This window comes from Dermacentor silvarum, chromosome 4, assembly GCF_013339745.2.
Source record: "Dermacentor silvarum isolate Dsil-2018 chromosome 4, BIME_Dsil_1.4, whole genome shotgun sequence".
NCBI classification, from domain to species: Eukaryota; Metazoa; Arthropoda; class Arachnida; order Ixodida; family Ixodidae; genus Dermacentor; species Dermacentor silvarum.
Genome location: NC_051157.2, coordinates 86,355,539 through 86,379,728, shown reverse-complemented (window position 1 = coordinate 86,379,728; position 24,190 = coordinate 86,355,539). Strand labels below are relative to the sequence as shown.

The 24,190-nt window shown below is 41.2% G+C and overlaps 1 protein-coding gene and 1 long non-coding RNA gene across 3 annotated transcripts; both read right to left on the bottom strand.

Annotated features, from left to right (window-relative positions):
* Window positions 1-572: 572 nt before the first annotated feature.
* LOC119450356 (uncharacterized) lies at window positions 573-16,229 on the bottom strand. 2 transcript variants are annotated; one of them, XR_007466415.1, is made up of 3 exons: window positions 13,350-16,229; window positions 11,067-11,407; window positions 573-5,756 (listed from the first exon to the last, which is right to left on the bottom strand). It is a non-coding gene; the product is annotated as an uncharacterized LOC119450356 (long non-coding RNA). The 2 variants fall into 2 exon arrangements; XR_005191373.2 differs by having other exon boundaries at window positions 11,067-16,229.
* Window positions 16,230-23,386: 7,157 nt separating this feature from the next.
* LOC119450355 (gastrula zinc finger protein XlCGF49.1-like) lies at window positions 23,387-23,971 on the bottom strand. Its single transcript, XM_049666484.1, has 2 exons — window positions 23,890-23,971; window positions 23,387-23,793 (listed from the first exon to the last, which is right to left on the bottom strand). Exons 1-2 carry the CDS (start codon window positions 23,969-23,971, stop codon window positions 23,387-23,389), a joined length of 489 nt encoding a protein of 162 aa, XP_049522441.1.
* Window positions 23,972-24,190: the final 219 nt, after the last annotated feature.

Genomic DNA, 24,190 nt, shown 5'->3' with positions numbered 1-24,190 from the left:
GTCCACACCACTTGACCAAGAGCAGCTCAAGTAGCGAATCCAACGCTTTTGGTTCGTTTTCTCCATGGTCGCGTGTCTGAATTTTGCGCAAGAAATCGTTCACCATCTGTCGAGCACCGTTTCACTCACCGGCGGCAGTAAAGGACAGTGATGGCGTATGCAACGTCGCCACTCTTCACTCAGGGGCAGCTGATTTGAATTGCGCTAGAGGTATGCGGATCCGCCAAACACAATTCTCGTAAACTAAGCCTTTTCTTGGCATGAAACAATCGCTGCGAGGTTTCTGGAATGGTACTTTAACAGTCCGCATCGACTTGGGTATTTGCCTTTAATGTCCCTTTAAGGACAATTATTTGGAATCACAAGTGTGCTCTACAGCAGATGGCGAAACGAGGAAGATGAAAGATGATCCGCCATAGGAAGATGAAAGTATCCTTGGAAACAAACTTGACTATTTTTATTTCTAAACACCTTTGCTGATTTCTGTTTAGAAAAGAAGGTTAATATTATTGAAAACAGTTTACCAATGTAACTGGAAGCACAGATACATCAAAAAGAGTAAACAGCACAGATTCACTAGACACAGTCATTTATTCAGTGGGTTGAAATAGACACATAGTGAATTCAATGCATAACAAAGGTTAAACAGCTATTTGCTGTGAAGGATAGCCAACATGAAAAAAAAGATAATAAAGAGATCTGAACAGAATGAAAGAATAAGCTCAAAGAGAAAAGCTAAATGTACTATGTATAATAAAAATTATAAAGAAAAGGTAACATTTCCACATGCACCCAAATTCAACACTGAAGCTAGCAGTTATAGAGACGTGCAGAAGTTCACAGATGTACAGCCACTTAACCCGAAGGCTCGAAAAAATATCTAGTGTGGCTAGAGACGGTCAATTCACCAAGTACAAACTGCACATATGTGAAGAGGGGGGAACAATATTATCAGCAATGAACCAACTGCGCCAGCATCGAGGTGGATGAACATGGGTGCAGTGCTATACGGTAGGAAGTACAGCTTATAAAAAAGCAGACACTGCTTCAATGACTGCAAAATGTAGCCTGCCACCCACTGCATCCACTCTGCCCAAAAGATCTGAAGAAAAAGGAAAACACTTTTCCTTACCCTTCAGAGCTTTCTAGACCCAGAAGCTCCACAGGTGCCACACAATGCAGCCATCACTCAACAATCCAACCTCTAGGACGATCTGTTGTTTGGCAAAAACTGTACATGCCATTCCTTTTGCTATTGTGCACAAGTTGACTCTATCAAGGTTAACAAGCTACCACACATCCTTTCAAGATTTATCACATAAAAAAAGAAATAAAAAGCCATCACAGTATGACAATATCTAAATATATTAAAGTGCTCTCAGATTGAAAAACAGTACATCAACAAAACAATCTCCTACAAGAAAAGTGACATGTAAGGTACTCAAGATGTAAGAAGTTTACATCTGCCTTAAATTGGTGCTAAAAATGGGCAGCTAACACAAGTATTTATATTGATTAGCAAACGAAAGTGTCGTGCTAAGCACCTGAATGGAAATCATGGTCACTTCTAATGAGATGCAGACACGAAGTGATCAGAGAATGAGGTGTGGAATAAATGTTGCTGTGGACAAGATGCTACGTGATGCTACGTGAGTCCGAGATCCATGTTTCTAATTTATGGTTTCATGTCTGTACAGCTTCCTTCATTCAGAGAAAAAATTGCCTGCACGTTACAATCGGATACGGAACCAAAAGTATATTTGCAGTGTTGGTCACAGCTTACCGTCAGATGCAGCATCATCACCATCACATAATGGTGAGAGAGCACGTTTTCATGAAGGTTGCTACGGGATCATTTTTGTACTTGACTATTAACAGGAGCAGTATTCTCAGACAATTATTTTTTTCCATACATACCGCATTTCACGGACTATAAGCCTGTTTTATTTTTTACAAAATTTTTGGCAATGCATCTTATGCAACTGTGCGACTAAGCATGCGCACGGAGTGACAAATGTCAGCGTTTATCCTTTTTTTTTTTTTTCGAGAGTACAAAAAGTCATGTACGGCAACATTTCGAAAGAAATCGAATCTTGCATTACCAGTGGAATGACTGTGGCGACAGATGTTAGCTCCTAGGGCTCACCGTGTAGGCAGTGCAGAGGCAACCCGCTTTGCCTCCCTAATTTTGTTTACGGAAATGTAGTTCCCTGAAGTGGGTAAGTATGAAATTTTGTGATGAGTGTGTAAGTGTGCATAATGAAGTTTCATCATGTCGACCAAGTTGATAGGTGCATTTCATACACCGGCACAACTTTCAGATAAATTTTTTTTCTTCAGAACCCGAGGAAAGTGGGTGGTGCGACTTATACAAATGTGCGACTTATAGTCCGAAAAATATGGCACTATTACTTTCAGGAGATTTCTCGCAACTCGGCACAGGATGCATCAGCATATACAGCTGCCAGTGTTCCTGGTGCTATTGTATGCTAAGCTTGCTATCGGCACACAGTATCAGGAACGTTGTCGGTTGCATACTTCGACAAGTACAATGCAAAGTCATGTACGTAAAATGTTGCAAAAGTGATAGCAGTATCTCTCAAAGTGATCACTCAAGAATACCACCCGTGTGTGCTTAGTATCTGTGACCAATAAAGCACAAATGCAGATGATGGCACACCACTTTCTTTAAGAAAGGTAATTTTACAAAAAGTTACCTTCTGTAAAGGTAAATTCTGCATCGTCTCTTTTTTTTTTTCTGAAAACGAATGAGGAGAGAATGTTACATTGAGGTGCACTTATATTTTCTTATGTTAAACCCGGAAAATTGGGTCCGCGTTAGATTTACGGCTTATTAGAATCAAGTAAGTACAGTAAACGCTCATGTTTTATTGCCACACAGCCGCAGCCAACACACAGCAAAAGAATTCTGTCGTTGCACAGTAACCTGTATTTTTATTCTAACAACTTCTAAAAAAATGTTTTTAATTTACTGCTGCCAATTTGTTCTCACTTTGCAACAAGAATGCATTTCTCAGTCCATAGTATTCAATAAAGTATTTGGCATCTTTGAGTGACAAGAATAGAGAGAACCTATGGGTTCCATGCTTTGTTAGTTACAATAACATGAAGCTGACAGACATGAAGCAAAGAAAAGCCTTGGGGAAGCATAGGGAAAGCAAGGGGAAGAAATTAAAGAGGTTCACTGGGGAAACTGGTTCAAGAGCGCTGAAACACAATGTATCACTGACACGAGCAAGTGCCCAAACACTGAATAATATCTGGGTATAATCAACACTATAGTACAATACTGCGAGTTAGGAACTTGGTATAGTTTAGAATAGCAATATGCAGACAGCCATTCTTCTGTACACACAAAGTTACAATAATTTTCAAACGTGCAATCATATATCTGTACAACAACATGTCCCTTTGAATGACTCAATATATTCATTTCTGCGAGCACAATCGAACCTGCATATACAGGATATAAATATTTTGATTAAGTTGTTTTTATCAAGCAGTGCCAAAAAAAGATACTAAAAAAAAAAAAAGAACAGGAACACTGCCTGTTTATGTTAACCTCCCACTACACGGCATATTCAATATACCGAATGCCATTACAAAGGCTCCACCTAATCATTGCTTGCCAACACAACTAGCTGTACCTTGATCATGGAATGTAAGGACACCCTTCACCCACTTCCTCAATTCTCCTTTCTCCAATTATTTTGCTTTCCCGCTGGCCATTGTCCAGCACTTGCTGGACACTGGAAGAATCAATCAGTGTTTAAAGTATTGTTTTAGAATTTACTGAATGCAGACAGTGTGACGACTTTGTTAAGACGCTGTCCAATTGATGGGATGGGTTTTTTTTTTTTTTTAGAAGTCGGTGATAAACGAGTGGAAGCATTCTGAGGCACCGGAAGTGAGCTTTTCCAGCCCCTCTCTCAATCTCTGGTGCAGCAAGGTACGGAGTGCGGTAACTAACGTGGTAAAATAAACAGGCCCATAACCTTACATTCAATGCCATAATCTTCAAGAGGGGAAGGAATACAATAATTATAGAGTTTGGCAAAGAACTTTTGCCAATAAGTATAAAGCTACTGTTTGTTGACCATAAACCAACACCTTGCGACATAAGTTATATCCCATCATTCGTCGAGCAAGTACACTGCGCTTCACTTTGCTGTTGTGGGAACGCACAAAAAATGCGTGCCAATTACTTCATTACATCTCTGTCTCTTGCCCCTCTCCGTAAACATGAATTGTCGGCTTAATTCAAGCAGATACCTTGACTGACTGCTTGAACTGAAGTGTAAATTGAGTAACGAGTTTTTGTAACACAACCACTATTAGGAGGTCACAGAAGGCAGCGTTATTTGGTATAAGTATTGTAAATAAACAGTTAAGCTCACCTTCTTGAGACTTCATGCCATATGACGATAGATAAAAAAAATTACTTGCACTGAATATTAGCAGTAATACATTTCACTTTCACATAGTGAACAGCATATAGCAAAGCTCACTGTATATGAATTCATAGAAGCTAGAAACAAATTGCATTGCTGCACAAAATTAACACTCGAGACACAAAAATGAAGAAGCAAAACCAAACAAATCGATGCCAAGTGGCATGCATAAAATCCCAAAGGATACCGGTATTCAGAAAAACCAGGACACAAAAATATATTAATAGTTATAATGATAAAGAAAGAACGGAGAACAAAAAGAAACAGCAACTGCAAGCCACTGACTTGTTCTTGCTCAGTGTGTTACGTCATGGCAGTGCGTTCCCAGAGATTCCCCCCCTAAGAAAAGTTTACTGTTTCTCTCGCTGCCGTTGCGGTGCTTCAGCAAAGTGCGCCACCTAAATCCAGTAATGATGGCGCATCAGGTACTTGTACTTTTCACCTGTGCATGTCTTTACGGTGCCTGGTATAAAGCATGTCCTCTCACAAAGCCGTGCAATTTAGAAACCTTGGATGCACCATTCAGTAAGCTTATGTTTGCCGAAACCTCAAAAATTACTGGAAATGTCTCAATTTTTATTAACGGCTTACTTTGCAATATTTTTGTATAAAGAACTTTTGACATGGCAAGCTCTTTTGTGCTGATACCTTTAAATATGCCAATGTTCAAATAAAGCGTAATATCATGGCTGACTATATTAATGTGTGACCCACTATACTAAGGCACTGGAAAATCAGTGTAACAACCTTATCCAGCTGGCCACAGCAATGCCTCAACAGCTTCTTTAGTTATGCTGCACCATCTTAAAAAACGACTTTCTTTTTTACATATTCCACTGCATGATTACATTTGAGCTCCCCAACATACTAGAGCACTATGCAGCATACTGCAAATGTAGCAGAACTTCATTTATCTCCCGCTAATGAACCACGTCCACCTACACAGTTGGTGTTCTGCTTCTCTATGGTAGCACAGTGATGTGTTCACAAGAAACTGTTCAGCCAAGAAGCCCACACAAAGGAGATACAGCAGACTGGGCAGAGGAATGGTCACTTGCCCATCTGGATGCACAAGTGCAACTTGAGGTCCCCCTTCTGCAAAAAGCTCCAAGAGCAAAAGCAACACCGAAAAGGCCTCCAGTCTGTGTGCGTATGCACTCGTGCGCTATGAGAGAAGGTAGTCGGAAGGTCATATAATAACACAGGTCACAAGGGTCGAGGCACCTCTGCAGTGACACTTGGTGCACTTGATAGTTACCAGCTGACTATGATGCCATCTTGTTGCTGTAGAAAAGAAAAAAGGGGGAAAATCAGACAAGATACTAATTTATCGCTTTATTTACAACATGAAATTACTATGTGCAAAATATAGAAAGAAAAGCTATATGCAAACTGAAATAATGAATTTCATTTCATTGTTCATTGTTTTAGAAGATCGTACTGCAAACTGATGTACATACTATCAACATCAAATGGAATGCGAACAGCGGAGAGCATAACTGAAGGCATAGTGCATGCCCATCCAGTTATCAAAATTGACAGGTGTGCACATGCGGTTTGATTGCACTGCGCGATGATGCTCCCCCTTTTTACAGCGAAGCTGTTATAGGCTAGGTTATAGGAGATTGCATCTGTAAAAAACTGGAAGTGTAGTGTACAACAATTTCAGACACGTCGCGCCACCTCGTGGAGTCGTATGAAAACACTGAGATGGCGACGTTTTCAAACTTAGGATTGTAAAAAAGTGTGCATTATACCGCGGTTTTCGCCAGATCTTGCGTTTGCTTCTTCATTACGTGACGTAGGTCACCCTGGCGACCATGTGAGTGCTCGTGCACGCACTGCAAGTGGCGTAGCCGTCTTTAATAAAACACTTTATTGGTACGGTGATCGCGACTGTGCACGTTCCCCCTGCAACGCCTACGAAAGGCAATGAAACGTTCATGATAGACATGCTCGGTTGGGTGATGCCCAACAACGATACGCTCATTCTCATCGTGGGGGCAATATTCGCTACAGCAGACCCACCATAGTCACAGCTTCGCTGGCAAAAGTGGAAGTAGTGGAAGGGCTCTGAATTTTTGTTTATGTTCTGGTTCTCTTTTATTTGGAATCGAGAAAATAAAAATAAAATAAAATAGAAGCTAAAATATCACAATATAGGCCGAGTATTATTGCTCAGTGCGACAAAACCGTATGTGCTGTCAAATGAAACGCAAACAGCAGTGCCTGTGGTACAGTTTGCGCAGTCATCCTTAGTGCATCGTCACCTTTTCTTACTTTCAAATAAAAGAGCACCAGAACATAAACTAAAATATCGCAGTGTAGGGAGACCATCATTGCGCAGTGCAGTCAAACCGGATGTGCGCGCCTGTCAGTGGTGTTAACTGGACGGCGTGCACTATACCTTCAGTTATGCACTCCACTGTTTGCGTTTGATTTGACGCCGATAGTACGTAGGGCTAAAGGTGTTCTGCAGCACCCAACAAAGGCCCAGTTTATCTTAGGAAATTCTGGGTCGCACACGTGCTGCACAGGATAGTGAAAGTCAGCAATGCAATTAGTGTTTAGGTAATAAAATAGGTCATGGACAATGTTATCATTATATCACAGCAATAAACAAGTACAAAACAAAATAGCAAGAAAAATACAGAATACAACAAATGCACAATTGAATATTACAGCAATGTAAAGAACTCTTCTTTAGGAAATGTAGCGAGGCCTTTACGACAGAAGAAATTAAAAAAAGCCTGTTCAAGCACACACAAAAAATACCAAGAAGCAACAGGGCCGGCATTAAGTCTTTCTCAATGCTAATAGCAGGCTTCAGATACTTAGGAAAAAAACTGCTGTTTCAATTCTTCATAACTATAAAAATCTATTTCCACATGACAGTTTAAGGTCCGGGGTCGAACCCACTTATAACAATATCGGTTTCAACATTGTCAGATATAACAATGAGCAGCTGATGCACCATCAACATTTCGTATGTGTTCTATGGTAAAATAAACTGCATACTACAATGTTTGCATGCTGCATTATCAGATATAACAATAGATCTGGCTACTGGGTGTGTGCCCCAAAAGAAAAAAAAATGCAAAATCCTTGGGGGGGGGGGGATGCACCTTGCATGGCATGTCTAAAACATGAAAGAAACGCCAGTCACTTTGCTACACTGCATCACTGGCTTTGTGATTCCCTCTCCCTTCCACTCCCCTCTTGACGACGTCAAAGGGGTGCCGTGCTCAAGAGATCGTGACTGTGACAAAGGGTACAAAGACGAGTGTGGCGAAGCAGTTCTTTTTTTTTTTCCCCTGAATTTTGCGTACCCTTCTGCATTCCAACACCACGAACGCGGTTTAGGTTTTGTATCCAATAGTAACATGGCAATTTTCGTAGCTATTTCCTCTGTAAAAAGGTGTGCATTAAATTATGGTAAACATGATAGTGTCCATATTACTTCCTGGAAAATTTTGCGTCATTTGCCAACAGCAAAACTCATGAAAATTAAGGTACTGCAAAAATAAAGTTTTTTTTCCAGTACAGTAGAACCTTGCCGACGATCCCGTTTTGTACTATTTCCCGGCCCCAACGTTTGTGATAAACAACATGTAAAATGACCCAATACAGTTATGGTTCTTTGTTACTCATTAGTACACTCCCGGAAAACACATTCTTTCGGCACCAACGTTCAGTACATCACCAAACTGCAATTGTGTGATGCGTTCTCCAGCTGCTAGATGCCATGTGAACACGAAAAGGCGCAAGACAGGAGCAATTGAGAGGAGTAGGTGCCCACCAAGGCAGTTTCCCCACAGTACTCGCCCGCCCATGTCACGTGAAAATGACGGCACACACTCGGTTTCCTTTTCTGGTACGAGCAATTCTCGGGGGTCCATCACCCGTGCATTCACAGCTATCCCTGCCAACCCTATTGCTATAAGCATCTTCACCTATATGTCCCACAGCGCGTGGCATAGTGCCGTTGGAAGCTTAGTGTACACTTTTAATAGGCGATAAAACCAAATGCGTCGCTGTCCCCTGCTGCAGGTGGCATGAGGCGAGTGTCATGTTTTACTCTGGCGATATCGTGGTTTGGCGTCGCCCACCAGCTCGATAACGTTTCAGTTTCCCATCGAGTCTTTAAACCCTACACAACAAAGTGAGTCTTGTGCTGCAATGATTTTCGCCAAGTGGGCATGTGAAAACTTCCCACAACAATGCCCTGCATGAAGCAGCTGCTGACCCAGGCCAAATTCAAGTAGCACAATCTTATGCTTGCTAAAAAAAAAAAACTAAAAAAAAAAAAAAACGACAACATGTGTATCAGGCCACTCAGGCCCCACAAGTTCGCACCACATGCTGCAACGATTCGCTCAACACTTGGCATTACGTAGATGTCGACTACAGTTGAGTCTGCTACATATATATTATAATGACTTGGAACCTCACATTTTATTTGTGTTTTTCTCAGAACATTCTACTGTATGTGCAAAAGGAGCGGGGGAAAAATACACCCTATGATCGAAAATTGCAATGCAGAGAAAAGTGCACTTACAGCTTCATTATAGTGTTACGTGGAAGCACAGTAGGTAAACTATTTACATGAGATATTTACAAGGGGGAGCATAAGAAGCCAACAAACAATGACACCAAGGACAACATAGGGGAAATTACTTGTACTTACTAAATCAATTAAAGAAAATGATAAATTAACAGAAATTAAAGTGGATGAAAAAACAACTGTCCGCAGGTGGGGAACGAACCCACGTCTTCGCATTACGCGTGCGATGCTCTCACCATTGAGCAAAGACTGGACAATTTGGTGCCCATCAGACATCAAAACAAGGCACGTCGTCGTCCTCAGATCAGCCAGTGACCGCTCATAGGTATGTCCCACTAAATCCGAGTGTCTACATCATTGTCTTCAAATAGTACGTAGCAATATTAACATGGAATTCGGTTCATTTTCACATGCAATGAAACAGTGGTCCTTTTGGGATTGGCGTCAGTGATAAGCAGTGACAAGTAGCAAACATTTTTACATGAGAAAGAAACGCATGGCATGCAAGGGATTGAATGAAAATCTGTATGAGCAATAAATCTATGCTTGGTTAAGTGCCTGTGAGGTGTCTTTCCTCTTGCAGGGTGCAGAAGGAGGTTAATTGCATGCACCTGGATGGTGGCAGCCTCCAAAATGTATATGTGGGTGTGGTGAGTATAAATCGGAGCTTTTGAGTCATGACAACAATGCAGTGCTGTCGTTTCTTGCTGACAGGCTCAGGCCAGTTTGACCACGCTCTTCAGAAGGTGAGCACAGCCGGCCCGAGTACAAAATGCAATTCATCTTGCATTTCACCGCACCTACAGAATAAGCACAGCTTTACATTTCAATGAGACATGATGCTAGCATGACATCTGCCTCTTCCCTCAAACTGTGTGGTATGAGCTCCCCACTGTGTCGTGGTGCCTGCCTTCAGTGCAAGGCATTAAATTTTTGAGTGTACTAAGAAAGTGTGCCAACATTTCTATGAAGAACAATACAGTTAAACCTTGATAAAATAAACTTAAATATAACAAGGTATTTAACTTTTTATAACTCCTTGTCCATAGAACACTATGTATTTTGAACCTCAATAGAATTAAGTGTGTTTATACACAATTTTAATATAACGAAATTTCACTGCTGCCTTGAAGGAATATAGAGGCAATGAATCGAAACTGCTATGGATGCAGATCGCTAAATAGTTGAATTAGATGCGGCTGCTTGCAAACGCAACCTCTCAAACTGCATGCTGCACGACAGAGTGGCCACCGAAGCATAGCAGAATGGCAGCAAGACCCTGTCGCTGTTATGTTCTGTATAAAGTCCAAATGCGATAAAATCATATCACGTCCCAGCATGATCTGGTTGCAAGAGAAAGTGTGTGAAGGTGAGCCGAAAAGAATGGTGGCTTGATGCGCACCGTTTTCCTACGCGAGCAAAGGGAGGGAGAAGCGAGTGGGTGGTAACAGGATCAAGCACGCGTAAGGGGGCAGAGGGGAATGCACGTCTCCTCCACTAGCCTGGTCGTAGCTGTGCATGGCGAGCGCATACATGGTCTGCACACCCTGTCATGAAGGTAATCTGCGGCAGGTGCAAAGATTTGGCAAGCCTAGATGGCTGTAGCTTCATGCATGCTGCCTCCATAAGTGCTAGAAGTGACGTAATATCTAGTTTCGGAGACTTGTTGAAGCAAGAGGCTTGCGCTTTTCATGATAGCGCCATCCCACTGCGGGCGACACTACCAGCCGTGGTGGCAGAGTAGATGCAAAAGCTTCACAGGCTTCGCTTTGCACCACCATTGCGAAAAAATAGTTAACACAGCTCAAAACCATATCTTTGGTCACCAACTTTCAAATTTAACAAAATATATTTTTCTCATTAAAATTTGTTTTTTCCGATTTCTTGATATTTGTAAAGCTTTACGGCCCCTTCATTTCATTGAGGTTTAGCTGTACAATGATACTTTCTTTTCTGTGCAAAAAAATACCTAGTTGCTTTCCTGCACTTAATGTCATGCAGATTGTTATAAGTAAGCCAGGTCTACTCACACATCGGAGCAATGTACTTCAATGCGTGCCATCCGGGTGACGCCTTTTCACGTGTCTGTTACGTTGGCTAGGCTGTGTAAAGGACATGGAACAGAAGGCACACGGGAATGGTCGCTCGCCCGTGTGAAGACGCAGGTGCGACTTGAGGTGGGAGTTTTGCGAGAACCTTTGGGAGCAGAAGTGGCAACGAAATGGCCTCTCGCCTGTGTGGATGCGCTCATGCGTTCTCAGATGTGCCAGCTTTTCAGTGACGTAACTGCAGAGGTGGCAGCGGTGGTAGCGTGCCCCCTGCTTTGGCCTTCCACCTCTGGCACTTCCTGAACGGCTGGAACGGTTTAATGCTGCACAAAGAAAATGAGACCAACTACATGAGTAACATTTTTAATTTGAAAGCAAAGCTGCAGCTATGAAACATCAAAGATATGAGAGTGCATACATATTGATGCAAACAAGGTTTTTTTTCTTCTCTCATGATAATTCAATAAGGGTAAGGCTTGTGTCACTGAAATGAAACCTCAGCTTGTCCAACACAGGAACAGTAAGAAAAGGTCTTTTTTATAGCAAGTTTCAGTGTTTATTGGCAGCGCGGTGGCCAACGGGCATGACGGACTAAAAGATGATTGCGTCACTGATGAAACGTGTTTACAGTAGATTGTTTGTGAGGTTGCCATAGTTCACCTTAATATTTCTGCCTCAGTACAAAGTTAGTACTAATAATACAAAAACTTATCAAGAAATGATTTCCAAGTAGAACACGTTAAAGATAGGCTAAATTGCATGTGCTGTGAAATATTTGTTGCTTGGCTAGCATGCAATTGCTGCTCAGAGGTTTGCGACAAAAAACGAATGAGGTAGGCACTGCTGGGAAATGTGAAAATGCTCAAAAATACAGCTAACTGCGCTGAGCCAGTGCAGGTGAACGTTTGCTGTGCGGCGAGCGGCTCCTAAAGCTGGCTCTGGTGAACTCTTGCCCAAGCATAAACATAGCATAAAACACTTCACAATAAATGCAAAATGCACAAGTATTTTAAAGCAAAAGACCCTGCTAAATAGCAGATATGGTCCATCACAATGCGAGAGATTTAACTCTGAGAAAGCAATCAGTTCAGTGAAAAAAGAGCAAGTAGAAGGCACCTCAGTCGTGCTAATACAATAGAAAAGAGTACAACAGGACAGCAGGCACTGCACAGCGCAAAATGAATTATGTGCAGGGGCTAACTCTTATGTTTATTTCTATGTCTAAAAGGGACACCGGGTTGATGCTGCTCATACATTGTCACATCCAAACAGGCCCATCACTTGCTTGCACAGATGTGAGTGTAGTTAATTCTTGAGTCACAATTTAAAGACATCTAGTACATAGAGTTTTCATTAGGACTCGCACTATTTGAGAACACACACAAATGCAGTTAATGAAGCTTTTTAGAGTTGAAAAAGATAACAGGCACATCCTTCATTTGGTAGAACATCAAGAAAAATTTTCAACAGTACATTTACTAAAGCATGGTTCAAGTCAAAAAATAATTTTTACGAAATTCAAGTAGCTTTTGCACAGCCACCAATATCACAGATCAATCGACGCAGAAATGATGCAAGGAAACCGACCTTAAGATGACCATCTTAAAATATATTTTTGTTAACCTTACTGACAACCACTTGTAATTACAAATGTGTTCTATGGCAATAGTTCATTTACTGTTTTGATGTTACCACTCCACTTCGTTAGAAGCATACAAACAGTATAAATGTTTATGACATTGTAAATGACAAATTCTTTTATTTAGCTGTCTGAAACAGGCGCTATGAATCTGAGCCAATTCTTAAGGTTCATCATCACATTGCTAGAGAAACATCAATATGCAATCAACATTGAATACAAGGAAGGATATTTAATAACAGCTAGAGAGGATCCAAAAATAAACTATGCTAGGAAGAAGCTACAGAGAAGTGTACATAACAGCAAAAAAGAAGAGTTTTTCAAATGTAAGGCAGCAGTGGAAAGTGCACCCAGGAATTGACATTGATTCAGCCACACACGTCATAGAGGCTGGAGAATGAGACCTTCACTAACTGGTAAAAATTGTGGAAGGAGAAGAGTAAAGCTATTAACCTTTCAGGTTAGCAACACGCTTTTCCTGTCATGTCCACTGGTATTTAAACATAAATTGCACAGAGGCTGCTCTATATCTATCTGAATCTAAGCTTTTTACATTATTCAAACTTTTGTTACAGTTGGCCTTTAAGTATGTCTGTGTGTCACTGTTTGAATGACATTAAACTTACATAAGCAGTTAATGCCTTTTCTTGTTTTCATGTGGCATTGGTATTACACACATAGCCTAGCTATTTGTGTTAGCCACTATGCACACGAAATGTTCTGGCCATAGTTATAATTCAGAAAGGCTAAGCCTGAATATACAAGTAGCCCAGGCACGGACTGCTCTGAGCAGTAAAAAAGAATCCAGCAGGCACGTAGCACAGCAGGTTTATCAGTCTGTCGTCACTGGCATTCATGTGTGGCCATTCGACAGGTTGTAGTATATTGTCTTCATTCTGCAGCAGAAATCAACAGAGACATAAGATGAGCTGGAGTAAAAATTTCGCTTTGCAACTGCATGAGTGTTTCTCAATCAAACCCATATTTTGCATTTTGTTTCATAGTGCTTTCATTCCGCAATGTTTCATGCATCACAGTCTGTGCCATGTCACACATGCATAATGCAGGAGACACCAAGCAAGCAAAAGTCTACACACACTGTCTCTTCCACCCTGCCTTTTCTTTACCTCTACAAACTTATGCTAGCCTTGCATCATGAGATATATACATTTGAAACATTTTTTTTTTTTTACTGTTTTCTCTGATGTACTGGCTTCTACTCTAATCCATCAGTAATTTTTTGGCCATGAATGTATAAGCAATTAATAAACAAAGTTTCAGAAAAAAAAATTTCAAAAAATTATATTCAAATTGTGCCCAGCATTCGCTTAATACCATCACTGTTCCACATTATTTGATTTAGATTTCATTCAAGCTCGAATGTCACAACACATATGCACTACACTATAAACAATAGGTAGTCCAACAGCCCCAGCAGGGAACACGGTGCTATCCAAGAGGTTCTTTGTGATAATGTGAATAAGCCAACATGGTCCACCATCTACAAAGAATGAAGAAATAAACAAGATTAAAGTAGAGGTACTGTTAGTACTGTTACTGCGGGGCTCATGTCTAAGAGAAATTGCTCTTGAAATGCCTTTTCCCTTCTGGTTGTGTGTTGGCTGGTCAGGGGACAACGTGACAGATCAGAGAAGAGGCCAACAATAAGTTTGTGGAGTTCTTATTGGTACTGGCTTTACATTGTAAATGGAAAGCTACCATTCACGCATCTGGTGATGATGTTCAATTCTGAGTTTAATGGTTTAATGCGTAAGCATTAGGACTGTCAAAGCAGAAAAGAAGTTGCAGTTTCACCTGAAAGGCCGAGCATCGGTTGCGATAGCAAATAACACAGCTATACAAAGTAACGATAGTAGTTTTATCGGACGTATAAACTTGCAAACATTCACTTACTAACTAAATTAATAAGCATGGTGTCAGCATGCACAGGCAAACATGAACACATCACACTCGAGCGCAGGCACACGATGTCGAAGCCCTGGCGTAAGGAAGCACGGCAGCGGCAGCAGCAGCGAGCGAAGTGATGATAGCACTTGCAGACATATGCACAGAAATATGGGAAACCATTGTAAGACCTTCGTCCATTGACCTTCAATGTAGACACCTCATTGTTGGTAAAAACGGAAGTTGACAAATAAACACAAGCGTGATGAACACCAAATGTTAGCATTAATAACCTCTTTGACGCCAGCTTGAGTCGCTGGGTATGTGCCACTTTTCAATGAACCTTTTTTTGGCACCAACTTAGGTCACTGGCTATGTGCCATTCTTCAATGAACCTCTGATCCCTGGATCACCCCTGCCCACATGTCTAAACCTTCACATGCCACCAAAGAAAGTTTTAATAAACATGACCTCCCAACCACAGCCAGTTTTATCCCACTGAAACGGTAGGATTGTGGTTCAGCAAATATGGTTGCAAATGAATGACTTCACGGCTTCATAGGCTTGTTTTCCATGCATAAAACTGATCTCTTCATTGTCAGCAAGCCGTGCTGACTAGCTAGTCGGTGCTGTATAGCGATGAAAGGACCAATTGCCGAGATTGACTAGACTAATGACGACATGCCAAACCTCTGGGAGACAGGCAATAAAAGCTTAGCTTTAAAATGTGCCAAGTTAGTCATATCCAGCGACTGGTTGATTCCCCACAAGAACACACCGTGCTGCCATATACAGTCAACATCCGTTAATTCAACCTTGACGTGACAGACAAGATTGATCAAACCATACGGCAGGCCGAATTAAAAGAAACATGTAATAAACTTCCGAACACGACACTGCTTCATTTGGTAGTATTTGCCACAATTTTAACGTTCCCCCGAAACAAGTGCGCACCCAGTTTACATGGGTTCATAATACAAAACAAAGTGCACTCAAATCGAACGCGCCAAGTCTTATAACGCACACATGCACACAAAAATACAACAACAAAGGTAGCATGCCGCCGATTCTGGCAAGGGCAAATAAGTTGGACCCTGTAGCTTGCTTTCACAGAGCGAAAGAGAAAAGGAAAGAGGAAGGTTAACCAGGTTGCACCTGGTTTGCTACCCTACAAAACTGGCAGGAAAAGAAGCTGGTAGAAACGGAAATGAACAAGTGAACCGATAACAGCGTTCACCGCACAAGAGGCGGTCGCAGAGCTCAATAAATTTCTAAATGTGCAGTAGCTAATGATCTTGCGGCCCGCAGCGCGGATGACGTTCGAGGCCATGGTCCCAGTTCTTCCTTCTGTGAACGCTTCATCGTCCAGTCGGCCTAAAGTGGTACGCGATGTCCGTCTTTCATTGTTAAAAAAGGGGCAGCGTAGTCTATCTAAAACAGTTTTTTTTTTTTTTTTTTTTTAACATGTTTTCCACGGTGTAGTCAACAAACTCAACCATTGCGAACGAGATGGCGGCCTACACCATGACTAACCACTTCGCCAGTTTATCCTGCGACGCATGCAAGTATCCGGAGCGCCAAAAGCACGTTACGCGCCTCTGTTGACGGAGACATCAGTGAGAAAGAAACTTACACCGTGAAGCAAGAAGGATGATTTGCCGTGTGCGTTCGAGGCATAATCAGAGACTTCGTTGGTCGTTAACCAGTCTTTTTTTTTTCTCGCCGTCCTTCTGTGCTCTTAAAGTGCTTTGTACTAGTGTGTGCTGTGAGAAAAAATGGTTTGTTTTATTTTTCATTGTTATTGTTGTATCGTCCAGTCGGCCTAAAGTGGCTTATTTTTACGCGATGTCCGTCTAATAAATTTCATGAAAGTGTTCGAAAACAAAAAAAGGCTCAAAGGCAGCGTATTGCTCGTCTATCTAAGGAAAAATTTTGCATAAATATAGTTTTTTTTTTTTTTTTTTTTTTTTTTTAACATGTTTTCCACGGTGTATACTAGTGACGCTGAAGTAAAACGTAAAACTGTGTATCGAAAACTTTATTGGGCATTGCCCACAAAAGCAAGCTACACTCGAACGAGCGGCGAACACATGGCGGCCTCAGCGGCACCATGACTAACCACTTCGCCAGTTTATCCTGCGACGCATGCAAGTATCCGGAGCGCCAAAAGCACGTTACGCGCCTCTGTTGACGCTCCCTACATGTAAAATAACTTATCTTTTGAATGAGCCTTCGTAAGCTTGAATGCAGCGCGTCGTCGTCGCCATACAACGCATAAACAACTTCAGGCGCCATTTTGTGATGACGATGGCGCTCGTTCTGACTATGACAGTAGACAGGCTGTTGCATGCTAACGTCGCAAACGCGGTTTCGGTTTCATAATGCGACCTTAAAAAATAACATAGAAGAGAGAGAGAGAGAGAGAGAGACAAAACCCGCGTGCATTTGAATTATGTAAAAAACGAAAATCTGCGAATGTGAGCAGTCACTTTCGCTTAAGATCTGCCGAAAGTAGGCCTAAAATCGGTACTCGGCGAGAAACGGCGCGCCTTTTGATAACCTGGCGAAGCCCAAGACCGAAATAACGAAAGTTAGTGCTCCTAGCAATGTCCGGCGACAGGCCGATCACAACCTCGAGCTGAGATCGAAAAAAAGAATAAATTAACTGGAATCTGATTAACTAAAGTCTACGGCATTTGGCCGACTACCAGAATCAACTTTGTGTTTCAATGCATAAAACAGCGTTTTCTTCAAAAAGTTAACTGGAACGCCCCTGCATTTCATCGGACACTTTGAAAATTAATATCTCGAAACTGGTTCAGTTCTGGTCGAGAATTCGTTCCAAGTGGATACGCCTTGCGAACTCGGCGGCTATAATTCGTACATTGAAAGATGTGCCGTAAAATAAAGAATTAAAAAAGTGAATTAACGTAATTATGTTAATTATTCAATTATGCGTTTCGATTTCTTGTGGAAGTAATGGTCGCCTCATCGAGTAGTTTAGATCATGGATTATAATTGTGCTATCTGCCATAGGCACTTTTAAAAAATTTGGTGCAGCTAAAGTGAAACATCCTATATATATATATATCATAAGAAGCCAACAAACAATGACACCAAGGACAATATAGGGGAAATCACTTGCACTTACCGATTGAATTAACGAAAATGATAAATTTACAGAAATTAAAAGTGGATGAAAAAACAACTGTCCGCAGGTGGGGAACGAACCCACGTCTATATATAGGTTCCTATAGAGTAGCTACAGGATTAGTGCTTGTGGACGAGCCTGTATATGAATTAAAATTAGACAGGCATAACCTATAGTAAGGGTGAAAGAGGTGTGAATGAGCCAGAGCATAACAAAAATTGCTTGAAGCACTCTTTCTTTTTCTTCTTCTTTTTAACAGCATGCAACTGACATGTGCAACTCTAAACTGGTGAAATGTTTGCTACCATTTTTTTTTATGTACGTGTTTTTTACTACCTAGTATTTTCACCAGTATGTGAAGACGCTCCTTTGAAAAGCACATATGATAATGAAATGACAGTATATGCAGTACATGAGAATATGTAGAATACCTGCGAGGCCCAAGATGAGAAATAGTGCTGCCAAATTTATTTTTACAGATTCAGTTCTAACTGGAAAGAAAATAGACAGTGTATCATGCCAATTTAGAACAGGAAGAAAGTTTACAATACTCTTCACTTTTGACAATACTCTTCACTTTTGGCATTTATTCTGCTCAGCAGCATTTTGTGATGACAGAACGATTAACTGACCAACCAAACATGGGCATTGTGTGAAATCTGCATAGCGGCTATTGTCATTAAAGGAAGGGGCAACCGCACATGCCATATTCTCAGAACAAACAGTCCGCAATGCCCAAACAATCCTCTGTAACACTAGTGTGTCATATTCATTGCATCTAAGACGCAACGCTTCCTTCCCCCAAGATCTCCCTGATCATTGGCATGACGACATAGATGGGGGCATCGATGAAGTTTTGTTTCAAGTACGATGTTTCCTCTGACAGCTGATACCACCAAATGTTTAATCCAAATTTTGTATTGCTTCTTGTGCAACTGGATGTGAAATTTAGTGAATACAGACCAGGAAAGTTAATTGTGCTGTGCCCTTACATTCTTGCTGACAAAGTGAAACCTGCAATTCAGAATATGATCTGCTGCAGCATGGCAAGACATGTTGCAAAATGATCAAACATCTCATCATCGATAGGGTATCACCTTCAAATTGCTTTCCCACAGGAAGCGAGGAGACTTTTTGTGGCTTTTTTTATTCTTGAAACTGTTCTGGCATGATACAATATGCATGACACTATATGAAACATGTCTATTATTAATAAAGAAACAATGAGTCTGAAATGGCTACACAACAATAGATAATGCTGGCACCAGAGAAACTGAATACAAATTACAATGTGCCATGAGTGCAAGATTCAGTTAATTCTATGGCATGCAATTTCTATGATGCTGTTATTTCACAGTGGCTAACATAAAAAAAAAAAAGTTTTTCAACAGGCAAGAAAGCAAGACACAACGCATTGCACAGCATCTACAGGGGCGTATCTAGGAGTTTCTTACAATATCCAAGAGAGTGGCTGGATATAGCTTGGCTGCAAGTTGATGCTCATGCAGGTTTACTGCCCGTTAATGCACAGGTATTGAACAAACTGCAATAGATTCTTGAAGCTTATTCATGTACAAGTACATGCAGTATGTTCATCTTCCCTTTGGGTCCTCTGTTATTGCAGAATAAACACCTGCATGATTTAGGAAGCAGCCCTCTGACAACCAAGAAGAGGCGAATATGTGGATGTTCACGAATCAAAATATCAAAAAGCACAGCTTTTTTACGATATTTCAATGAACACGCAGTTTAAAACATTGCTAGAAGGTTATCTTGAAGTTATACTGACAATGCACATTTTTGTAGATACTGCACACACGGAATAACATATGTTACAGCAGATGTAAGCAGCTAAAGGATGTGGTAAAAACCAATAGATTATACTGAGAAATCTGTTGCATCAATTTATTTTTCAAGCATTCATGCATGCCATTACAATACAGCTGACTAGTGACGCTCTACATTTAGAGTTAGAATCAAAGTCTCGTCTGCCCAAAGTCTGCCCAGCGTACCAAGTGTCAGTCCAATCTCAGTAAAGTCACCACTATAGCCTCGAGGATCTAACACTACCTGACATAAATGGGCTGAGAAGTACATGAATATTACACAGTTTTAACCTGATATATACATATAGGCATTTATGGAACACCAGAAGATTGATTGACTGACTGAATGATTGTGCATGATGTCCGAAAGCAACCCAGGGCCCATGACAGGGGCCTGTGGTGGAGGCTCTGAAATAATTTTAACTGCATTGGGTTCTTTATGTGCACCCAAAGCTATGCAAACAGTTTCACATTCCAGTCATGTAAGAATGCAGCCCTTGCACTTAGCAGCAGAATGTCACAACCACATGCAGTCACCATGGCAGGTGCAATGCCAGAATATCAGAGACATAACCATAAGTGGCAGCAGTGGTGCTTTGTTTTTGACGCTGCATTCAATCAACTAATATTGCAGTGAACGACTAATTTCTACTCGGCTGCTGATGTAACAATATTGACAGCAACATATAATGCTTATGCACACATTTTGGCTGCATTTTTCCTTTGATGAGAGTACTTGTGCAACAAAATCTCGCGGAGATGCAGGGGATGTCCGTAGGACATGGCAAATGCGGCCTAACTGTCATGCGAGGGACATCCGCAGGATGTATTCGACACCTCTCTAGGTTATCGATGTCCTGGCAGTGGATGTTCATAGGATATCTAAAGGATGCCATTATTGTCACTGGGGTGCCACCATGACTTGTTTTCCAAATGAATAAATGATATATGCCATGCAGCAAATTGCCTATGGTAAATGGCATTGAGAAAACATCATCCACTCTTTACAGTAAACATACATTAAACAATCACCACTTACTTTAAGCACAGAACAATACATGACAAAGTATTCTGCTGTGAAGAAAGATCAAGTTGGTAGTTCATACTATCACTTGTAGCTTCTCTAGTGCATCAGCTGATAAAGTGCCCTCTATTTTTGTGATAGCTCCATTGTCCTCGTGATATCTGACCAACCAAGCAACTTTGCAACAGTAGTTCAGGGTACGTGCAAGTGCTTAAAGTGCTACTTGATTAAAAGTCAACGGGTAACTTAAATTTTAAAAGCACCTTTTCTATGTGACATTTGTGCAAATGGATGCAGTACAGTAGAGGTTTACTAGAGGGTGTTATATATCTAGAATTCACATTGAAGCCTCATGTAATGGTGAATTCGTAATGACAGAAGCTCTAAATATTGAAGAATATTTAATGTAGTTGGCCATATGCTCCAATGCAGTTTACTTTTGCTATAGGGTGCACTAAACATAGAAGCTACACTTCTTCGAAGAAAAATGAGTGGCAAGCTTAAGATTAAGTTAGTAATGTAGTGTACTGTGGCTGGTTTGCCAATTAGTTTAGTCATGAGAAAAAAATCATGCAGATCCTATGCATTTTCAGATGAATTAACGTGCTTGTGTAAGGTGATAAATTGTGTGTGTGAAGCAAGGGAGCGCTTGACAACAGCAGCAAGACGGTGATGACGATAGCATGATGGCAATAGTACGACGACTAATTTTTTTGTACTCCGGTGAAGAAATGTTACATCCTGCTTCGTTACAATCTAGGCTGATACTGATGGTAATAAAATGTTGTACAGCATCGAAATAGCCTTAGCTCCTAAGAGCAAAAAAACTGGGGGATGTAGGCCAATACTTAAGGCGGTACAGTGTGACAAGGGTGACAGCTTACATAACTGAGCCTTCAGTATTTCGTAATGTGCAGACATGCATCCTAAATCATGTGTGCTGACTTCCAAACCTTTACCACGCCAGTTTCACATGTACAAGGATGACGCTTAGTATGCAGGTTGGAAAGTTTAAAATATTTTGATTTAATGCAAAATTTTGTCTAAATATTTTGATATGATGCAAAATTTTGTCTTTAAATGCCACACCTGGCGTCATCGACATTATCATGACCACATGATGCTGAGCAATATTTGCTGATGACATGGAACAATAAGGATGGTTATGAGACATGCTTGCCAGTATTTATTGTGAGGGTTTACAGTGCTTGGACCTCAAACGCAAAAAGATGACAAGTCAAAGATGCCATGTTGGAAGTACTTTAAGTATTCGCTTCAATGGCTCTGGAATGATGCTATATTCGTAATTGAACAGTTACAGCTCTAAACACATCCAAACGTGCTAACAGCCCCCACAACAGCTATCGCTGCAAAGAGGCTATTACTCACGAAACGTGCTATTATGCTGCAACATGCAAAAGCATCTAAACATTTCACAATACCTTAGGATTTGTACAGTGGACATTCCCATGAGTTGGAAAATTATCCCTTCAGAACCATATAAGGCAAACGGCTTTCTTTGTAAGCCTGAAAAATATTCCCAAGTTTGTAATAGCTTTCAAATTGGAAAAAGCACCTTGGCACAGAAAAAAAACAACCAAGCGATGGGATTAGTACAGCGCTCGGTGATTCAAACACGATAATTGGACCTTATGGCAGCCAGCACGTTTTGCACCACCGGTGAGTGCTGGGTGATCACTAGAAGGCCAAATGCAGTCAGAACACATCACAGAAGCTCTCTTTTATCGTATACCATAATGATTCAGCTTGGTGTCCATAGTGCCCACCAGTGATGCAAAAAGCAATAGCAGCCATGCACTCTGAGTATCGTGTTTGAATCACTGAGCACCGTACATCAAGCAAAACAAGTAAAAGCGCATAATGGGCGAGTTTTTTAGTGTATGCCTCAATGTTATTCAGCTATGTCCTAACATGCAGGAACGTTACAAGCACATTAGCACTGGTGGAAAGAAAGCAGCAGAAATTTTTATATTACAATCCTTAAATTGACCGCTCTGTCATAACAGACCAACTTGTTTATTTGGTTTCAGCATCTTAGTGGCCTTAGCATTAAGAAAAAAAAAAAATCTCTTCTTTTAAACAAGAAACTAGAGGCTTCCTTATTTCCAATAGCATGTCATTTACTTGAGGTATGTGTGCAGACTTCTTAGAATGGCATAATTCAATAGTAGTAATACTAACTCAATGGTGTATCATGTGATGCCTTTTGAGAGTTACTGATGTACTTCATTCTCCTCCTACAATCTTCCCATGATCATAAATTGTGCATTTACTGTCCACTTCCGACTACCGTGTCACAATTTTATGCATACATCTACGGAGGAAGTGCTTCATTTTTCTCAGATGTCTTGATGCTTACTACTTGTTTATTGATAAGGTCTATTAAGTTGTGTAACTGCTATGTGTGTTTATGTTTCTTATGCTTCTAATTTTTTTGTATTATTTTTTATAATATTGCATGTGGTTTGAATAAGCTGATGTATGTGTACAATGTGGGATGTACACAGTGTAGAATGTAATTGTGCTGTATGTAAAAGGGGTCGAGGCCTCGTCAAGCAATTTAGCTTGAGCGTCTCTTAGACGCCGTCTAAGAAACCAAATAAACGAAACTTTAAACTTGATATAGCTGGCTCTTTGGAGGACAATAACACCCTGTTGCTCTCATGTACCATGAAGTTTGTCACTTGGCTACTGAGGTTGCCAAGTCCACTCACTCACACAACTATGTCATCTACTTCACTGGGTGGTATCCGGAAGGTGATGCGTTCTCATGTGTTTGTTCCATTGACCGCGCTGCACAAAGGCCTTGGAGCAGATGGTGCAGCGGTACGGTCGTTCGCCAGTGTGGAGGCGCATATGTGACTTGAGGTTGTACCTTCCAGAGAAGCTCCGAAAGCAGACCTTGCATTGAAATGGTCGCTCGCCCGTGTGGAGGCGCAGGTGCGACTTGAGGTGGGGGCTTTGTGAAAAGGTCTGAGGGCAGAAGTGGCAGTGAAACGGCCGCTCGCCTGTGTGAATTCGGTAATGTACTTTAAGATTAAACAGCTTCTCAGTCACATAGTTGCAGAGATGACACCGATGGAGGCGTCCCTGTTGCGACTTCTCATTCTCAGTAGCTGCTGGACGGCTCGAACGGCCCAATACTGCACAAAGAAAACGATACAAGTACCTGAGTATCACTTTTGATTTGAAAGTGAAACTGATATTATGAAATACTACAGAAATGAAAACACAAATACTAGTGTTAAGGTTGAGCTTTTTCTTCAGGAGGTCATGTACAAAGTAAGGATTGCATGCCTCGCCTCCTTTGCATGGGTGCATGTCTGTCCTACCCATGCCCTTCTCCCCTTTCCTCCTTCTGTGGGATGGAGTGACAGCTGGGCTGTCACTCAGAAGTATTCTCTGCACTGCAAGATCCAGTCGTTTCCATTGAGCCTTTGTTGATCAGAATCATGCCCTCGCTATTCTGAATGCACATGGTGCCAGGGGCTCCAAAAATCAGAGGCAGGGGGAGCTCCCTCTAATAAATTAACCATTGGT

Excerpts from the sequence above, each read along its gene's own strand:
- LOC119450355 (XM_049666484.1), bottom strand. The coding sequence starts at position 23,971 with ATGCACCCATGCAAAGGAGGCGAGGCATGCAATCCTTACTTTGTACAT. Across the intron at positions 23,794-23,889 it reads AAAGCTCAACCTTAACACTA|TATTGGGCCGTTCGAGCCGT; the intron begins GTATTTGTGTTT and ends TTCTTTGTGCAG.